The sequence below is a fragment of the Brachionichthys hirsutus genome, unplaced genomic scaffold, assembly GCF_040956055.1.
Source record: "Brachionichthys hirsutus isolate HB-005 unplaced genomic scaffold, CSIRO-AGI_Bhir_v1 contig_301, whole genome shotgun sequence".
NCBI lineage: Eukaryota > Metazoa > Chordata > Actinopteri > Lophiiformes > Brachionichthyidae > Brachionichthys > Brachionichthys hirsutus.
Genome location: NW_027180376.1, coordinates 35,580 through 53,134, shown reverse-complemented (window position 1 = coordinate 53,134; position 17,555 = coordinate 35,580). Strand labels below are relative to the sequence as shown.

Here is a 17,555-nt window from a genome sequence, read left to right as displayed (position 1 = left end):
GTCCAACCTGCACAGAACAGCTACAGAAAATGTACAACATTAATACCGGTATGTCTGATATTTATTCTATGTGTGTCTGAAATGTATTACCAGCCCTTTTGTTTTCACAGCATATATTTTTTTAGTTAATAGTTTTAGTGCTTGTCATATTTAACTGTAACTTATTGGTAGACACAAGTATGTGGATTTTATATTTTCTGTAAAGTCATTAAAGTCCTAGTTCTTCACAAAGAGACTCAGCCAAAATAATGTACACAATCATCTGGAAAAGAAAAACTTGCATCAATATTTCAACACCAAATTTATTCAGACATCATGAGAGTAATGCAAGTTACCTTTGGCCTCCATGATTAAAAGAGGTGCTCAAAGTGGTGGCCATTGGCTTACAGACCTTTATGTGTACGGCTAGCTACTGATTGGGTAACGTTGGCCAAAGTGTCCAATGGGATTGCTTTTATTTATTGCCTAAGGGCCACCAATGTAGCCGGTTTCAAGTGATATGTATAGAAGTATAGAAATATTTATGCAAGTTTTTCTTGTCCTGATGTGTGTATACATTACTTTGGCTGACTCTGTATTTATTTCACTGGTGCTGCAGGCAAATTGTATTCAATTCTCTGCAGACAATGTGTAGTAAAACATAAAGAAAGGTAACAGTGCTTTTGTAATCAAGCAGCTGAAGCGCCCACTGGTATTAAATCAAGTCAAGATCAATATTGTTATTGTACTCATTACACAGCAATCAGTCCTATCTGCCTTCAATCTGCGGGACTTTCCTCTTCTCCGACTGTTTCAGATTATATCTCCATTTCCACTGCGTCATAACTTTTCTTCTTCATTCCATTCATCCATCTCTTCTTCCTATCTGTCAGCATGTTATTCCTGTCTGCAGTACATATTATTTTTTGCTCATCTTCTTCATCCTAATTTCCAATGAAAATCATTTTCATTCTCTCCACCTCTCTAACATAGTTTTTCTTTTTACCTTGACATTTTGCTCTTTCCCTCGCCTCTCATCCAGCAAATTATCAACTTGTTCACCCTGTCATTATTTCATTTTTACTCTTGCACTCATCTCCTTTTTTTCCTTCTACTTTTCTCAACCTCCTTCTCCTCTCCACGGATCCACAGTTTGCCCTCAGACACTGATGAGCTCTTCCCCTTCATCCTTTGTTTCTCGTGTGGTTTTACTTCACCCTTGATCCGCCCTTCAACGCCTACTTCGTTCTTCACAACATAACTTCTACAGGTGCTCTCTCGTCTATCCTCATTGATTCCTGCCCAAATCTCACCTGTCTATTTAAACCCCTTTGCCCCCCCCGAGGCTTTGTCATCTTCTATCTATATTTACTAATTTCTTCACCCCCACATGTCTTTCATTCAGCTCTTCCCTTTTGGTATCAGCCACTCACTCTTCCATTTCCTCCTCATCTGTCTATCATTGTGTCGTATTTTGACATTTTTCCTATTCCAATCTCGTAGCTGTCGTCACCCATCAGACGGATCTCATTTTGTCACTTTGCCCTGTCATTTTTCTCATCTTCTCTGGCAGCCGCACTTCTCCCCACATCTCCTCCTCTTTTTGATTTCATCTACCTCTGCAGTTCAACCGGCTCATGTATCACTCGATGGTTGATGTGTGTGTTGAAAACAGATGGAAAGTTCAAAAGGCAAAGCACTATTATTGTGATCAGATCTAATTTTTGAGTTATTGCGAAACAAAATTGGACTCATACCATCTCGTTTGCATTCTAATTACATACCAACACCTGCTCTCAGTGCAGAACTAGTTTCTCACATGGGCTCACGGCACGCAGCTTGTGAAGTGAGAAGCTGTGGAAACTTGTCATCCCATCATACCAGAAGTTGTGATTAACAAGGTCCAAGAGACTGGATTCAAGCAAATGTAAAATTTGTTGAGCTTTATGGAATTTCCTCAGACCTTTTGTTTAGTGTCCATGCCTGTACATGTCAAAAGCAAATAAAGAAATACCTGCATATACACTACCTTTCAAAAGTTTCACTTAGAAATGTCTTTATTTCTGAAAGAAAAGCACTGTTTTTTTTCAAATGTTTTTTTTTTTTTTTGCAACTAACTAATCAGAAATACACTCTATACATTGTTAATGTGCTAAATGACTATTCTAGCTGAAAGTGTCTGGTTTTTGGTGCAATAATGATCTACATTGGTGTATAGAGGCCCGTTTCCAGCATCTATCACTCCAGTGTTCTAGTGGTACAATGTGTTTGCTCATTAGAAGGCTAATAGATGAGTAGAAAACCCTTCTGCAATCATGTTAGCACAGCTGAAAACAGTTTAGCTGGTTAGAGAAGCTGTGAAACTGACCTCCCTTTGTCTGGGTGACTCCAAACCTTTGAATATATATATTCAATATATATATATATATATATATAGTACATACACACACACACATCTATGCAGCACATTTTACTTCATGAAGACATGTCATGGGCCTGGAGTTTATGGCTTTCTGGTATATGTAGTTTCCTGAGGAAATATAATCCACTTATGTGTGGGAATGAACTCGTTTTATATGTCCCTTGAATGTGTCCTAAGCATGTATGTCGACTGCTGTAAACCGAATTGCCCTCCGAGAGACAAACTAATAAAGTGAAGTGATGTGACGTACGGACATGGAACATTTGAGAGCAGCATTATTTCTTACGCCATGTGGAAACAAACCAGCCTTAATGTTTGACATGCACGACTTAAGCAATATTGTGGTAATACAAAACACAACTGACGTCTTAGAAATGTTCAGAGTGGTGGAAATGAAAGGGTCGTTCACCTAATAAGTATCAACAAGGACGAAAGTGACTTGGCTTTTCCCCCTCTTATGGCGGTTGTGAGTTGAGTTAATTAGCCCAGATGTCCATCTTCTTCTCTTCCTTGCTGAGGCAGTGGAATATCAAGTGGAATATTTCTCCTGTCTAGTGACAGCTTGGCAAATGCAATTGTGTTCCCAGTTACTTCAGCAACACAGGTTTTCTTTGAACCATAATAATAAGAATAATAAACATCATCACTACTTCACTGCAGTTTATTCAGATTAGATTATTGTCGCTAACAAGGAGCACCTGTTCTCTCACAAGAGGAGAGGAGCTGGATGTTTCAGCAGTTTGTGCTTGTTATTGATTTGAACAAACGGTTGAGTGTGAATTTTCTCTTCTTGCCATCCATTAATACAAAATGAAGTATTGAATCAAAATAATTGAATCTTTATCCATGCATGTATTTCTGTTTTCCTTCCCTCGCTCTCTTAGTGAACTACAGTTCATTTATCTCAAGGTTCCTGCATACATCTTAAACTTTCCTAAATCCGTTTTCACTGTTCTATTAAACCCACATACCATTCATTCATTCATTCTTTCTCTTAACTGCATAATCAGAAATCCGGATCTACTGGAGTCTATCCCAGTAGTCTACGGGTGAGAGGCCGGGTTCACCCTGGACAAGTTGCCAGTTTATCGCCGGGCTACACATAGAACGACAATCAGAGAACCCACGTAGACCCGGAGAGAACATGCAAACCACTCACAGAAAAGCCTCAAGTTGAATTTGAACCTGTGACCTTCTTGCTGTGAGGCAACAGCGCTACCGCCACCGTGCTGCCCACCCACACATCAATGACCATGAAATACAACATCAGACCTTTCAAGAGAAGCACTCAGCAAGCGCAGACCTCGTAATTGGATTTATACCATCCACATGGTGATCTGGATCATCATCAAAGGGTTATAAATTGTTCTTGGCATCTTTATACACCAACCATGAAAAGTAAAAGTGAATCTGAGTTTGTGTATTTTTAACCGATTTTTGAATCCATAAATGGGGTTTTCAATGTTAAAGTTAAATATTTTTTCCTGACCTCATTCTGGATCAGAGCCAGAATACATTTTGCATGATAATGCATCAGACCCCTTTATGACTGTAATTTTTGGTGAGTGAATTGAATGCATATTTTAAAAGATTTTTTTTTTTTTTGGGAAAAAGCCTCCATTATAAGTAAATGGGGAAAATCCAGATTTTACTTGTAGACTGACAGGTATCCGGATCAATTGAAAAATTTAATGGCTTCTAAGTTAGACCAAGACCCATCTTAGTATTTCTTTCCATCAAGATCCATCTAACATAATCCTGCTAACAAACAAACAAACAAACAAAAAACAGACACCAATACTGACATTTTACTAATTGCTACATATCTGGAAGAGGTAAGGCTATTTAAACAAATAATTATGACAAAGACTATTCATCCTTTGGATGCAAAACATATTTGTTGGGTTGTAAAGATGAGTTGGTGAAGCCCCTTTCTCAATGGAAAAAGCTGACACCCACAAACATCTGGCTTTTATTTTCAGTGGGAAATGGTACAAGTTTCTATCAATTCCAGGTGAGCTGTAGTCACAGGTATTTATTGGTTCCAGCCCCAGTCAGCAGAGATGCACATTTGACACTCAGGTGGACTGGGTTTTGGGCCCGTTGCTCATGGCTTTTAAATAGTTCTTCATCTGTCTCCTTCCAAACCGTTCTGGAGTCATTCAGTCAGCTTTGTGTTTCAAAGACAGATGAAACTAAATCATTTGTAACCAACACCTTTGCTCATTTATGCTCTGTTTGCAGTTTGTGTTTTTTGATCTATGCAAAGTGCACTTCTGTCAAGTGTCTAACCTTCACTGTCCCTCTTATTGGCTCATTTCTAATCCTATCCAACCTGGTCACTCCCAAGGAGAACATCAGCATCTTCATCTCCACCACTTCTTGCTCTCTGTCTTTTCCTCAGAAAATCCTTCCCATCTGTGTCTCTGTCTGGCCAGCCTGTGCAGATCCTTCTCTCCCTCTTTACTATCTAGCCTGTCATGCAGGTCATCATATGCACTCTGTTTGGCCTTTGACACCTCTACCTTTGCCTTGCGTCTCATCTCCCTGTACTCCTGTTTACTCTCTTCTTTCCTCTCAATGTCCCACTACTTCTGAGCTAACCTCTTTTCCTGTATACACTTCTGTACGTCCTGGTTCCACCACCAGGTCTCCTTCTCTCCTTTCTTTGCAGAAGACACTCCCAGTCCTCTCCTACCCGTCTCCCTGATCACCTGAACTGTTGTTAAGCCTGTCTCACCTCTTCCCTGAAAGCCACACTACACTCTTAAATTCTTCAGCCTCCACCACTTTGTCCTCTGCTCTGCCTTCGTCCTCTTCATCTTCTTCACCACTAGAGTCATCTTCACACCACCAGTCTATGTTGGCTGGCTACACTCTCTCCTACCACGACCTTACAGTCACCAACCTCCTTTAAACTGCTCCGTCTAAACAAGATGTCCACCTGGGTGCTCCTCCCTCTACTCTTGTTGGTCACCCTATGTTCTAGTCTCTTCTGAAAATAAGTGTTACCTACTGCCATTTCCATCCTTTTGGCAAACTCCACCACCATCTGTCCTTCTAGGTCCCTGTCCTGAATACCAAACGTGTCCATCACTTCTTCATGTCCTCTATTTCCTTCACCAACATGCCCATTGAGGTCTTCTTCAATCACACTATTGGTCAGATATAACTTAAGTCCACTTTTGTGGAGCCGTTCTTTGTACGGCCATAAATATGTGCATCTTATAATTGGTTCCTTTTGAATATTTGTATTTTCATGTTTTGTTTGCCTTTTCTTGTCAGAGCTGATCCAGAATGGCCGCCTGCTGACGCTGCCCCTAGTGGCCGGAGATCTGAACTCCTTGCTGCCTGATGAAGATGGAAGGCATCTTTACGTGGCCATGAAAGATAACCTGCTGTGTATCAGTTTGGATGATATAACACAGAACCCACGCAAGGTTAGAACTGGAGAACACAGACACATACAACAGCTGAAGCTAGTCACAATACACATTCACTGATATACACTGCAGGTAAATCAGAGCAGATCCAGATGACAGATGTGTCAGTGCAATGAACTAATTACTGATGATAACGGGAAGAAGAAAGTCACACCCCCAGTAATACCCTTTCTGCTCACATTTTAAACTTGAATTCTTCAGCACTAATATCACGTATTGTCTTCGTTTTGTCTCCCGACTTAGAAACATAGCATAACATCACAATTCTCTCCAATTACTCCCAGTCTATCAGTTTAGTAAAACATCTTTACAGTGTCACAGTGAATTTTTTTAAGGCCTGATATTTCTGGAAATTTATGACAAATTCCTTTGTTGCCTAGCTTTTGTAAATTTCCATAAAAGGAAAAACACTTAGCGGTATACAGTAATAGCTTCTCGTTAGGCCACAAATTATATTCTGCACATTTTCCACATCTTTACTTCCACCGCTCCCCCTCCACATTTACTGCTGAACTCCACATTGAGGGGATAATCCGCTTTTAGACATGAACAGCTAAATTATAATGTATTGTAGGGATAGATGGCCTACGTTCTACACTGTAAACATAATCAAAGTTACCTGTGTGCAGTCTGTGAATGTAATATCCTATTTTCTGTAATCTATTTAGATCTCTTATCCCAGTCAGTGGTTTGGTACAATATAGCGATCTAATGTTGTGGGATATACGTTTATTTATTAGACAGAATGTTAGAGCAGTAAAAGTACAGTCAACAATAGCATGTATTACAGTACAAGTACAGTCAAACACCCTGTCTAAGAGGAACATTTTAAAAAAGCCCTTGCGGTCTTGTTTCCGTTGAAAGTCCTTCGTACATAATTCATCGAATTCATGTAACGATACCAATAAAACTTTAAATAAATTACTCCACATGGTCTACATGGCCCAATGAGACTAAGCTATTCATGTTGATGCACACTAAAACCCTGTCAGGATACACAACACCAGTGATGCAAAGCATGCCCAACATGAGTGTAAACATTTTTCATACGAGTGTCAGCCCTGAGGAAAGATTTGCAGCAGAAAACACAGCAATGTTTACATTCATCTGAACATGAAATCCAGAGGAGAAAACTGTTAAGACTTATTAGTTATAAGGTATAGCGTTTGTGTCATGTCTAATTTCCTTCTACGGATAGAAATGTGGCATTCACACCACCAGATTAACACTGTAAGGCTTTGCCGAGTCACAGCAAAGACAATGACAGCAGCAATTTTAGTTTTTAATTTTTTAACTTTGACCTGCAAGATCATATCAATGCCCTCATCTGTCAGATGAAACACACAAGCTCTCAGAGACCCAAACAGTTAGACAAGCAGACAAACAGCAGCCAAGCTGGCCAGCCACCCATGCAGGCAGGCACTCAGCCAACAAAAGGGTAGGGATAGTCAAGCCATAGCTCTCTGTGCTCGCTGCACTGTTATGTATTTGTACATACAGTATTTATAGTTTGTTTATATTGTTACGGTTTGTGTGACGTTTTTTCTCTTGTGGTATTTAAACTCCTAACAGTGCCATTCTATACCATCCTGTTTAATTTCTCTTGTCGTGACATCCAGAGCATTTTATCAGTGTAGTTTGAATGACTCTATTTGATTCTATTGGCTCAGTAAAACTGGGACGGTGAAACTGACACGAGACCAGTTTGTTCAGTCCGTCCCAGGTTGATGCAGTGTGCCGAACATGATGCGGTTCCAGTCAGTCACATTTTTCTTTTGATTGGACCAAAAAAAAAACTGAAACCATTCCCTCTGTGTGAGTCAACAGCTGGAAACCACATTACTGCAAAGGGTCAACAAGGGTTTGAGTGTATGTGTGTGGCTTCTTGCATGCAGTTCTTTAATCATTCTCACTACTTGTGTCGTTCCCATTTTTTTCCTTCCTTGTAAGCATTCAGGACTGACTCCAGTTCATTGTTTGTTATCGTCAGTTTTTCTTGTTCAGAATTCACGATGTCTTTTTCCTATCTGGACTCGCGTTGTATAAGCTGACAGTCAGCACGTCCTTCACAGAGAGGTACATTTCCATTAAAAGTCTCTGCCTCGTGAGATTCCTTCACTGGTGGTCCACGTTCCTTTCAGTGTGTGGTATGCGGCGATAGGGGTAACATGGTTACCTATCTAATCTGATCATCACTGCTCCGCACCGGGTCCTGCGGGAATGACTGTATCAGAGAATGTCGACTGGATACCAGGAATAAATTGTTGCCTTGAAACCACAAAACCACTCTCATGTGTCATTAATTAGTTTCAGTGTATCAACAATCATGCAGGGTCTTAAAAATACTACTACTGCTACTACTAATACATAAAAAATACAAAAACAAAAATGTTCCACAGTGATCTGTGCCGCATGTGTGGAATGTTGAGGTAAGTGAGGGCAACTCGGTGTCTGCTTCACCGTCATCTCGGAGGGGATGACTGACTCGGGGAAATATTTGGATTAGTCAAGTCGCTACCATTTGACACGAAACTTCGCCTCTCGCTCTCTCTCTCTCTCTCTCCTTTTCTATGACTTTTTTTGTTTCCTGCTCTGCTGGGTCGACATGAAAGCAGAAGAATATTCCACTTTTTTTTAGATTACTTCAGTTCTTTATTCTGAAGTAAGCAGACACTCAAACACCAAATCTAGACAGGCCCTTTGTGAAAGATTATTGAAGAGCTTTGTTACAAACAGTCACTCAGACAGTTTAAGAAGTGGATGAACGCCATCACATGCCCTCTTGAAACATCTAATCTGTTTTGCCTTTGATTCATAGTCTTCGCAGTCTTTAAGCAATTAAACTACAGTTTCAGCATTTGCAAAGTTCTGGACTCTTAAAAAACTAATATATGCAGGGCTATTGTGTATGCTTGATGCTTGTATTTGTACAGATAATACATAGTTGTAGACTGTGGATAAAACTCACATACCCGGTGAGTTAACTGGACCTCGGGGGGTGACGGAATGAAGAGACAAGCACTTATGTGGGCAAACCATCCAACTAAAAGACATTAGCAAACATTTTTGCATGCTAGCCAGAAAGCTGCACTTCTTAAAAAAATACCATAATAGACATCAAATATTTTTACTTTTCTGTTGGTTTAAAAGGTTCACTCAAACGTTTTCACTCATCAGAATTAAAAAAACAAAACGTTTCCTAACCCTACCAGCCATAAATTACTGCTGTAAACAAACAACATTAAATTGGTGCAATCACAGAAATAATAATGCGATGATTAGCAATGAGAGATTCTCTGTCAAGATGGATGATTCTGTACATTCTGATTTATTTAACAGAAGAATATGTGTATTCTTACACCCTTATTAATGATAAAAGCCGCATTATTGTGCAGAAGCTGTGACGAGAGTCACAGTCAGTCGATTATTTATTCACGGTGCCGCCATCACTGCTGCTTTGACAGCTTGGCTCATCATCAGGACTCAACAGAGCTGCCAGTTGGTCTTTATTTTCTCCATCCTGCCTCTCAAGAGGTATTAAAATCCTCCCTCCTGCCTTATCATCTCATCAGTGAATTTGCTGGATCTCTCTCACTTCCCTGTGAAAACACACTAAATGCCAAAAGCCTTTTATTAGCAATTTAGAGTTCAATATATATATATATATATTAAATCTCCTTGTCTCATTGTTTGATTTCTGTTGCTCTCTTTCTGTAGTTGTACTGGCCAGCCAGTCCAGACCGTGTCCAAGAATGTCTCATGGCTGGGAAGGATCCAGAGGTGACTCAACACACACTCAAGACGCACAAGCACTTGTCTGTCTAAGCAGTAAAGCAACATATGGCTCTAACTACTATGTGTAACCGTAAAGGAAGGTTAACAGCCACTCTGTGATGAAAGTTCATTTACATAAAATCCGATACAGATTTATCTGTGGGTGGCAGGTCAGCTTTTTCTCTTATCGATTTTCTTCCTGCTGCTTTCGTTGTTTTTTTTTTTTCTTTCCTTCGACCATACAAGATAATGTATAAAGAGTTCTGCAACAATAAAGCAAGAGAGTTGCATGAAGGATTATGATCCATGGCTATCTGATTCATTTTGGGATCAATAAACAACGATGGCTCAGTTTCTGGCAGGGACATCAACATTTGTGTGCTAGATTTAGTTAACAATAAAACAAATGCCGCACAGTTTTTGACAAAGTAAAATAAATGGTTACACTGACAAAATAAATGTATTTTGCTAAGATCATTGCAGGAGAGATTCATGTCTTTAGTGTGTGAAAGCTGGCTGTGGTTAACGCCATGAAATAGCATCGGATGTGATTGTTACTGCTTTTCCACCATCATTTCCAAACACTTTCCTCCTTGTAATCTCACTCGTTGCCTTCCTCTCTAGTTGGAGTGTGCTAATTTCCTGCGGGTCCTGCAGCCTTTCAATCAGACTCACCTGTACGTTTGTGGCACGGGGGCCTTCAACCCTCGATGTGCTTTCATAGCCACCAGCGTCTTCCAACAGGTATGATCGCTATTAGCATGCACGGTGCAAGCCACCGAGACTGGATGAGGAAGCTCAGTTCACTACGAGTGTCTGTGTAGTTTTAACTAAAATATTAAACTCTTCCCCTCTTCAGGCTGATTGTTCCCTGGACATACTCTTTTGCTTTTCTCTCTATTCCTCTGCAACACATCAAACAGCTGTAACTTCTTAACTAATGTCAAGCATTTTCAGACGAGTGCTTAAATTATGTTATACATACAAACACGCATGATAAAATCCATACACTTTTCCAGTTCCCTGCTACCAGCCTCCACGCATGCACCCGCCAGCTTCTATCAGCAGCTGAGTTATTGTGCTTGTGTCAACCCCCATGCCTTCATATCAGCCAGGTTCACTCTGCTTTCTGTCCGGAACACACATGATGCACCTTCTGTCAGTGTGTTTGCACTTCAGGGGAAACCAGTTTTTTTTTTTATTTGACACGTTTTATGCCCCTGAAGAAACCCTAAGATAACAAATATACTACATATACTATCACCAATGTCACTTTTACAAGTCGTATAGTGACAATATATGAAAGCATTAAACTGAAAAAAAGTCATATTCTCTCATTGTATTATGTATACCGATAGATGGAATTAGATTCAAGTAGTGGAATTATTCCCGTTCTTCCTTTTTGGATGTGTGTTTTGTTTTTCCATCTTGTTTCCTTATGTTCAGCTGATCTTCTCCTCTTTTATCTCAGTGACAACTTTCCTTTCCTTTCCAGTCTGAACGCCAGCATCTCCCCTACAGCCAGACAGAGTGCGGGAAAGGGAAATGTCCTTACGATCCATTCCAGAAAACCGCCTCCACTGTAGTTGGTAAGTTGTCTTGTGTTTATGAGAATAACTTGCAGTAAAACATTAAGCATTAAGTTCAAAATGTCTTTGGAGATTCTCTTTCATCCAGAACATGGTAGATCTCTGTGTTGAACAAAGTCAAGTGGACTAGAATTATAAATCCAGTTGACTTTATCCAACAGAGACTTAATAATAAAAACTAAATATTGCCTTTACCTAAGAATACTCCTGGTGTTACACTATGCAGATGGAGAGCTGTATGCTGGGATCACCTCAGACTTCATGAGTCGGGACTCTGCCTTCTTCCGGAGTCTCGGCAGCCGTCACGTCATCCGGACCGAGCAGTACGACTCCATCTGGCTGCAGGGTAAGACAAGAAAATCCCATGAGTAGCAAATGCAAAAACCTACAATCCATACTCTTGATAACGGACCCAACGCTCAGTTTCAGAAGCCACAGCAGGTTTTCATGCTCGAGGAGCTTCTTGAGAAGGCAGCAAAGAGCGCCCTTTCATTGCAACCGTTTCTTATTCAGAAAAGCTGCTTTAGGCTCACATGCTTACTGCTGGCATCGAACCCAGGGCTCCTAATGTTTCCCATGTTCATGACTTTCATGTGTGTTGTAGTTTAGAACTGATATACACTTACTGGTGTTGGTCTGTTGCAAGTGAATAAATTCTGCAACCGTCTCTCTCGTTGCTTCTTCTTCTGTAAACTGATTATTCTGAAGAACAGTAAACTGAATATCTTTTGCTCCAAATCAAAAATCTCTGAATTTATCTCAGGCATGTCCAGTTTATGTCTCATCAGGCCATGTCTGCTGCTGACAACAACAAAACAAGATACACGTCCACTCCTTCTCAGGCTTGTCGCGCTTTCATCGTCCCTCTGCTCTATCTGCATTCTATCTATGTGCATCCTCTCTCAGGGGTTGAATTGATCGGAGGTTGATTTTAAACATGTCCCTGTCTTCTTCCCGTCAGATGCCCAGTTTGTGAAGGTATCGCCGCTGTCTGAGACTGATAACCCAGAGGACGATAAGGTCTACCTGTTCTTCACTGAGCGTGCCCAAGAGGCAGAGGGTGCAGCCGGCAAGGTGCTTTACTCCAGAGTGGCACGGGTCTGCAAGGTACGGACGCTTGTTAGAGCACGATCGAGATGAGGTCTGTCTGCGTGTCGTCTCTTATCATAAAACTCTACATGTGCAACTGTAGTTTCAGTAAACACAAGTTTTCCTGATAAGGTCGTACGTGCGTGTTTGTGTTGTGTTATTATGTAAAAATCAACTGCGTGTGAATTGACTTTCCTCTTGGCTCGATGCTTCGTGGAGTCTGTTTATACGGGACTGTTTGTCGGTATCGGTGTGTTCTGCTCGCCTGTGATACTGAAATGAATGTTTGCGCTGTGTTCCTTTCATGTGACACGAGTAAACACGGCTGAATGTTTTTGTCTGTTTATGTCTTCACGTCTGCGGGAAACATTTTAGAACTGGAACGATCCACACATGATTTGGATAATTTATCATAACATCTGATTTTAAGTGAAAACGTCGAGTGGTGTTTGTCAAAGATTAATCCCATGACCATGATTACACTGAACAAACTTGTTTTGGTCCAGTGCTACAAAATAGATTGACAAATTTAGAGAAGAATGTGCGATCATTGAATGGAAGTTGACGGAGGTCTTTCTGGAACGTTCTGTCGCTTCTCGTTTGCAGAATGACATCGGAGGCCAGAGAAGTTTAGTCAACAAGTGGAGCACCTTCCAGAAGGCTCGTCTGGTGTGTTCTGTGCCGGGACCGGACGGCTTACAGACGCACTTTGATCAGCTGCGTGAGTAGACGCCTAAACAGCATCATCGGACAATCAGATTACATGCGCGTTTGCACATTTTGAAACTCATCACATGAGATAAGCCTCGACCACTGGTTCAACCGACAGAAGGGAAACAATTCTCAGTTCAGTCACTTGTTATTTGCTTTTTTTCCTCTGTCTAAGAAAACGATTTGGCCTCCGGTGATCTGGGGGCGACACAGAACCTTAGAGGTGCTCAGCCAGCACTTCACTGTGCTTACATGATGCACCGGCATACACGAGTTCCACTGTTACCACGGCGATCAACAGCCCTGCCATTCAGCTTGGGTTGGTCTTCATGCCTCGGCCTTTGTAACCACGGCAACTGGCCTCAACATTTGGCTCCTGTGGTTTATTCATTATGAGGAACTCATGCCAGTGCCCTCGGCTTGGCTCTGAGTGTTTCCTCAGAAGCTGTTCTGCATTAGCAGGACCGTTTGAAGTATGCTAGCCTCTGTTTGCTCATCAGTCCATAACTACAGAAGCACATGTTTAGGATGTTTCTGCATTTTCCTGCGCTGCACCCTCGGCCTTCAGAGCCTTCACTCACATCAGTGGTGGCAATCCGTTACGGTTAGTGCATGACTGACTGCTGATCAGCTGGTGTCGGTGTTTTAAGAGCCTGCTCCCACACGGAGTTGTCTTCAGTTACATAGTGCTGGGAATTATATGGCCTTTCCCCAAATATATTTCCACTCATTTGTCTGGCTCAGATGGGGTTAAATTAAATTTAAGTGTCAACACATAGATCACAATCATCAATATAGGCAACTGAAGAATATTGATTATCCTTAAGTGCTGAAATATACTGTATTAAAGAAGGTGTGAATCAATTACTTTGTGCACTCCCCTATAAGCTTTTGAGAAGCGTTTGAATCAGTCCGTAGAAGTGAGTTGTGTGTGTGTGTCTGTGTACACCTCGACATGAATACCATGAGAAATTAAATTAAAAGCTTATATAACTCTGAAAAATGAAGATCCTATGAAGATATTTTTTCCTTTGAATGGAACCCAGACATTTATGTTCTCTGGCTCAGCCATGACACTTTTAATGAACAACTTTTTCATTACAACCTACGACTTCTGTTCTCTGTGCTTCAACCACACTGTGGTTTCCAGTTGCAGTTCTCAATCTTTCCAACCTCATAAAAGGACAGCTGGCAGAGACCATCCTATGATTAATGGGCCCGGCCGATTACCGCTGCGTCACTCTTCTTTGAAACACCTCAAATACAACTCCTTAATCCACGCCCTGGTCGACTCAGTGTGGGCGAGAGACCCCAAATATAGCAAGGCCAAAGGGATGGAACATGAAAAATATATTTTATGTTGCTCACATTAAGTCTGGTTAGAATGAAGCATTAATCCATGTTTTTATGTAGGGGAATTCTTAGATACTGCGTAAAACACAGTAACAGAGTTTTGAACATAGATGGGAGTCAAACCAATGAACCGTGACTTAGGAGGTCATCATCATCATCATCTTATCCATTGTGAAAACTAATGTAAAGCCTAATTTTGTGCTCAACAGTGACGGCATTTCACATTGTCCCCTGAGATAGATAATAAGTATAATAATTAAATAAGCAATGGGGACGTAAGTAAATGCCTTATATGGTCATCAGTAAGATTCATAATACAACTGATCCAGTTCAAATACTTCTGGGCTGTGGTCTTATTTAGCTTGTTCTGCCAGTCACTCCAAATGGAAGTGAAACCCACCTGATTACTCGTGCCAGTAACGTTCCCGTCAGGCCACTGGGACTTCTGCTACAATTGTTTAAGACTTGCAAATCGTGGCTGGAATGTCTCTTTGCTGAAGACTCCACACAACATGACTCCTCTGTTCGCATACAGAGGCACAATTAGAGTGACGTTTATGCACAAATAAATTACACGCTGTAATGTAGTCTGATCTTTACACAAACACGCAACATTATAAAGCATTTCACACACACACACACACACACACACACACATAGTTTTTGAGCTGTTACACAGCTGTCAAGCCTCAGCCTGTCTGTGTACACAAGACCGTTCCGACTTGTCGAGTACATAAACATTTCTACCCAACATTTTTACACATCTGATAAGGCCTCTCCAAATTTGTTTGTGAATGCACTTCAACACACACATACACACCTAAACACACACACACAAAACCACAAAGCCATATACAGGAGATTAAGCCATCAGGTTAAGAATGCTGTCAGTGTTTTGTTTATACCATGCTTCACCATTCAGAAACACTACAAATCCCATAAATCCCTGGCAGTCCTCCGCCGGTCCTTCATAGCACCAGAGCAGTGGCTCCCACCTGGCTGTGTGTGTGTGTGTGCGTGTGTGCGTGTGTGTGTTTGGGTTCTACTCCTGATGCTGTTTTTACAGGTGAAAAGAATTCATCCTGATTTGGGGCAAATCCATCTTAAACAGCATCAATAACAAGTTAGCTAAGAAAGTTCATTTATCGCAAGCTTTATTGCTAACAATAATTTTTCCAAACCCTTTAACTATCACTTGATCGACTAAATTCCATAATATGTATCTAAGAGAAGGTGCGGACAAAGTGTGTTGTTCTTGAGCATATTTTTTTAGTTGATGACTCATATTTTGGATGAAGCGTTGAGACCTCAACTTCAGAGCGGGAAGGTTCCAGGTTCAAATCCACTTGACTTTTCTGTGTGGGTTCCTTACAGATCCAGTGTGGCTGGAGTCAGTGAAGTTGTTTCCAGAGATTAGTCACCGGTCTAGTTTTTGCAACGCTCCAATGCTTAAATGCTGGAGCATCCCTTCTGGGAGGCTGTTGTTTTAGGCAACAGCATGTTATCAGGCAACAGCCTAAAACAATTCAATAAGAGAGGAATCAGAATGTTCAAAATGAGATTGGAGGGGCAGCGAAGAAATGTTTCAGTCTATTTATGAACCGTTGACAGCAATGACTGCGCCACAAGGATCCCCACGACTTTTTAACGAAAGCAGAGGAAAGTTCTTCCACAGTTTACAATTTAATTATCATCAAAAGTTGCATTTTCTGTTTAATATTGAATGAAAATCTAGAAAAGTAATAATACACTGATGCCTCACTTGAGCTTTCCATATCCACTGAAAATACAAAACGCATGTTATCAGAAGGAGAGACAGAAGGAGAGGAGGAAAAAAGAGGTAAAGTGAGAGGGGGCGGTCATAAAACCTAGAGGGATTAGAGCAAGAGTGAGAAAGGGATGACGAGAAGTAAGACGCAGGAATAGAGTAGAGTTCAAAGACACAAAACAAGACAAAAGAAGGAGGAGATGTAAAAGGTGATAAGGCAAATAATTGCAGAAGAAGATAAATGTTATTAAACGGTTATTATCCCAAAAATGTGAGGGAGACGGCAGAGAGGGAGAACTCACTTAGAGGAGTGGACATTAATTTGGCTTAAGTGAAAGAAGTAAGGAATTGACAAAAACAGATAATGAGGTGAATGGTGAAGAGAGGAAGAGGAAGGGCGGATGAGCTCTTGTTGGCATGGAGACGTTGTTCCTCAGAAAGGAAAAATTAAGAAGCTTGAAAGTGACACAAAGAACTTCACGATACAGGTATAAAGATTAAAAAAAGGTGAAAGAACTGCAGAAATCTCAATGCAAAGGTTTATGAACAGTTTTGAAAGTAAAGAAGGATCAATGGCAGCACTTTGTAAAAAGAAATGAGTTTAACTACAATGCAAGAAAGTGAGAAGGACAAAGTGAGGGAAGAGAAGGCAACATTTATAAAGAAGACAAAGAAAACGGTCAGACAAAGGCGTCTGTCCTCGAAGGACATGAAGGGCAAGAGTGAAGTGAAATGAAGCTGAAAGGGTGTGAGGGATGATGGGCGGGACAAAGGCAGAAGAGAAGGAACAGAATGGGGTTAATCGGGAATGATAGAGTAGCAGTGAGGTGGCCAGGGAGGGGAGGAAGAGGAGGGATAACATTTTAAAATGCATTTACAATCTTAAACAGGTTGCAGTTTTGCAGATTGCAGACATCAAGATGGGAATAACAGCAGGGAAAGTGTGTCAGAGTACCCCCCCCCCCGATGGATCGGCTGGAAAAAAAATCTGGCTAATTGCTGAAGGGGTTAAAGAACCAGACAATGAATGTAAGTGAATAGGAAGAAGGCGCAGGGACAGTGCTCAGAAAGATGACAATAAAGTGGAGGAACCAGGAGCTGGATATTGGCATGCTGGAAAGCTGTGCTGGGAGGAAGGGAAAGAGAATATCTGCAAAATGAGGAGGATAGGGGCGTTTGTCTGGAGGGGGGGGTTACAGCCAGACGATTCTGAGGAGGAGGAGGAGGAGGGGGAGATAGGGGCTGTGGCTGCAGGTCTGCGGGCTAGACAACACTATCTACCCTCAGGGGAGAACATCCACTTTTGTTTACAGAAGAGGAAACAAGAACAACAGTCTGGAAAAAAATGGAGCAGACAGACAGATGGACGAGTAGATAGAGAGAGAGAGCGGGAGAGTGAGGGAGAGAGAGTGGGAGGGACAAAGATG

General features: G+C 41.2%; 1 protein-coding gene across 1 annotated transcript in view; it reads left to right on the top strand.

Annotated features, from left to right (window-relative positions):
- The window catches only part of LOC137914269 (semaphorin-3A-like), a 47,775-nt gene that overhangs the window by 19,847 nt on the left and 10,373 nt on the right, over nucleotides 1-17,555 (top strand). The window contains exons 4-10 of the mRNA XM_068757874.1: nucleotides 5,687-5,841; nucleotides 9,562-9,624; nucleotides 10,243-10,362; nucleotides 11,114-11,207; nucleotides 11,434-11,553; nucleotides 12,169-12,314; nucleotides 12,903-13,017. Of these exons, the coding sequence (XP_068613975.1) occupies nucleotides 5,687-5,841; nucleotides 9,562-9,624; nucleotides 10,243-10,362; nucleotides 11,114-11,207; nucleotides 11,434-11,553; nucleotides 12,169-12,314; nucleotides 12,903-13,017 (813 nt within the window). The remainder of the gene's footprint in view (nucleotides 1-5,686; nucleotides 5,842-9,561; nucleotides 9,625-10,242; nucleotides 10,363-11,113; nucleotides 11,208-11,433; nucleotides 11,554-12,168; nucleotides 12,315-12,902; nucleotides 13,018-17,555) is intronic.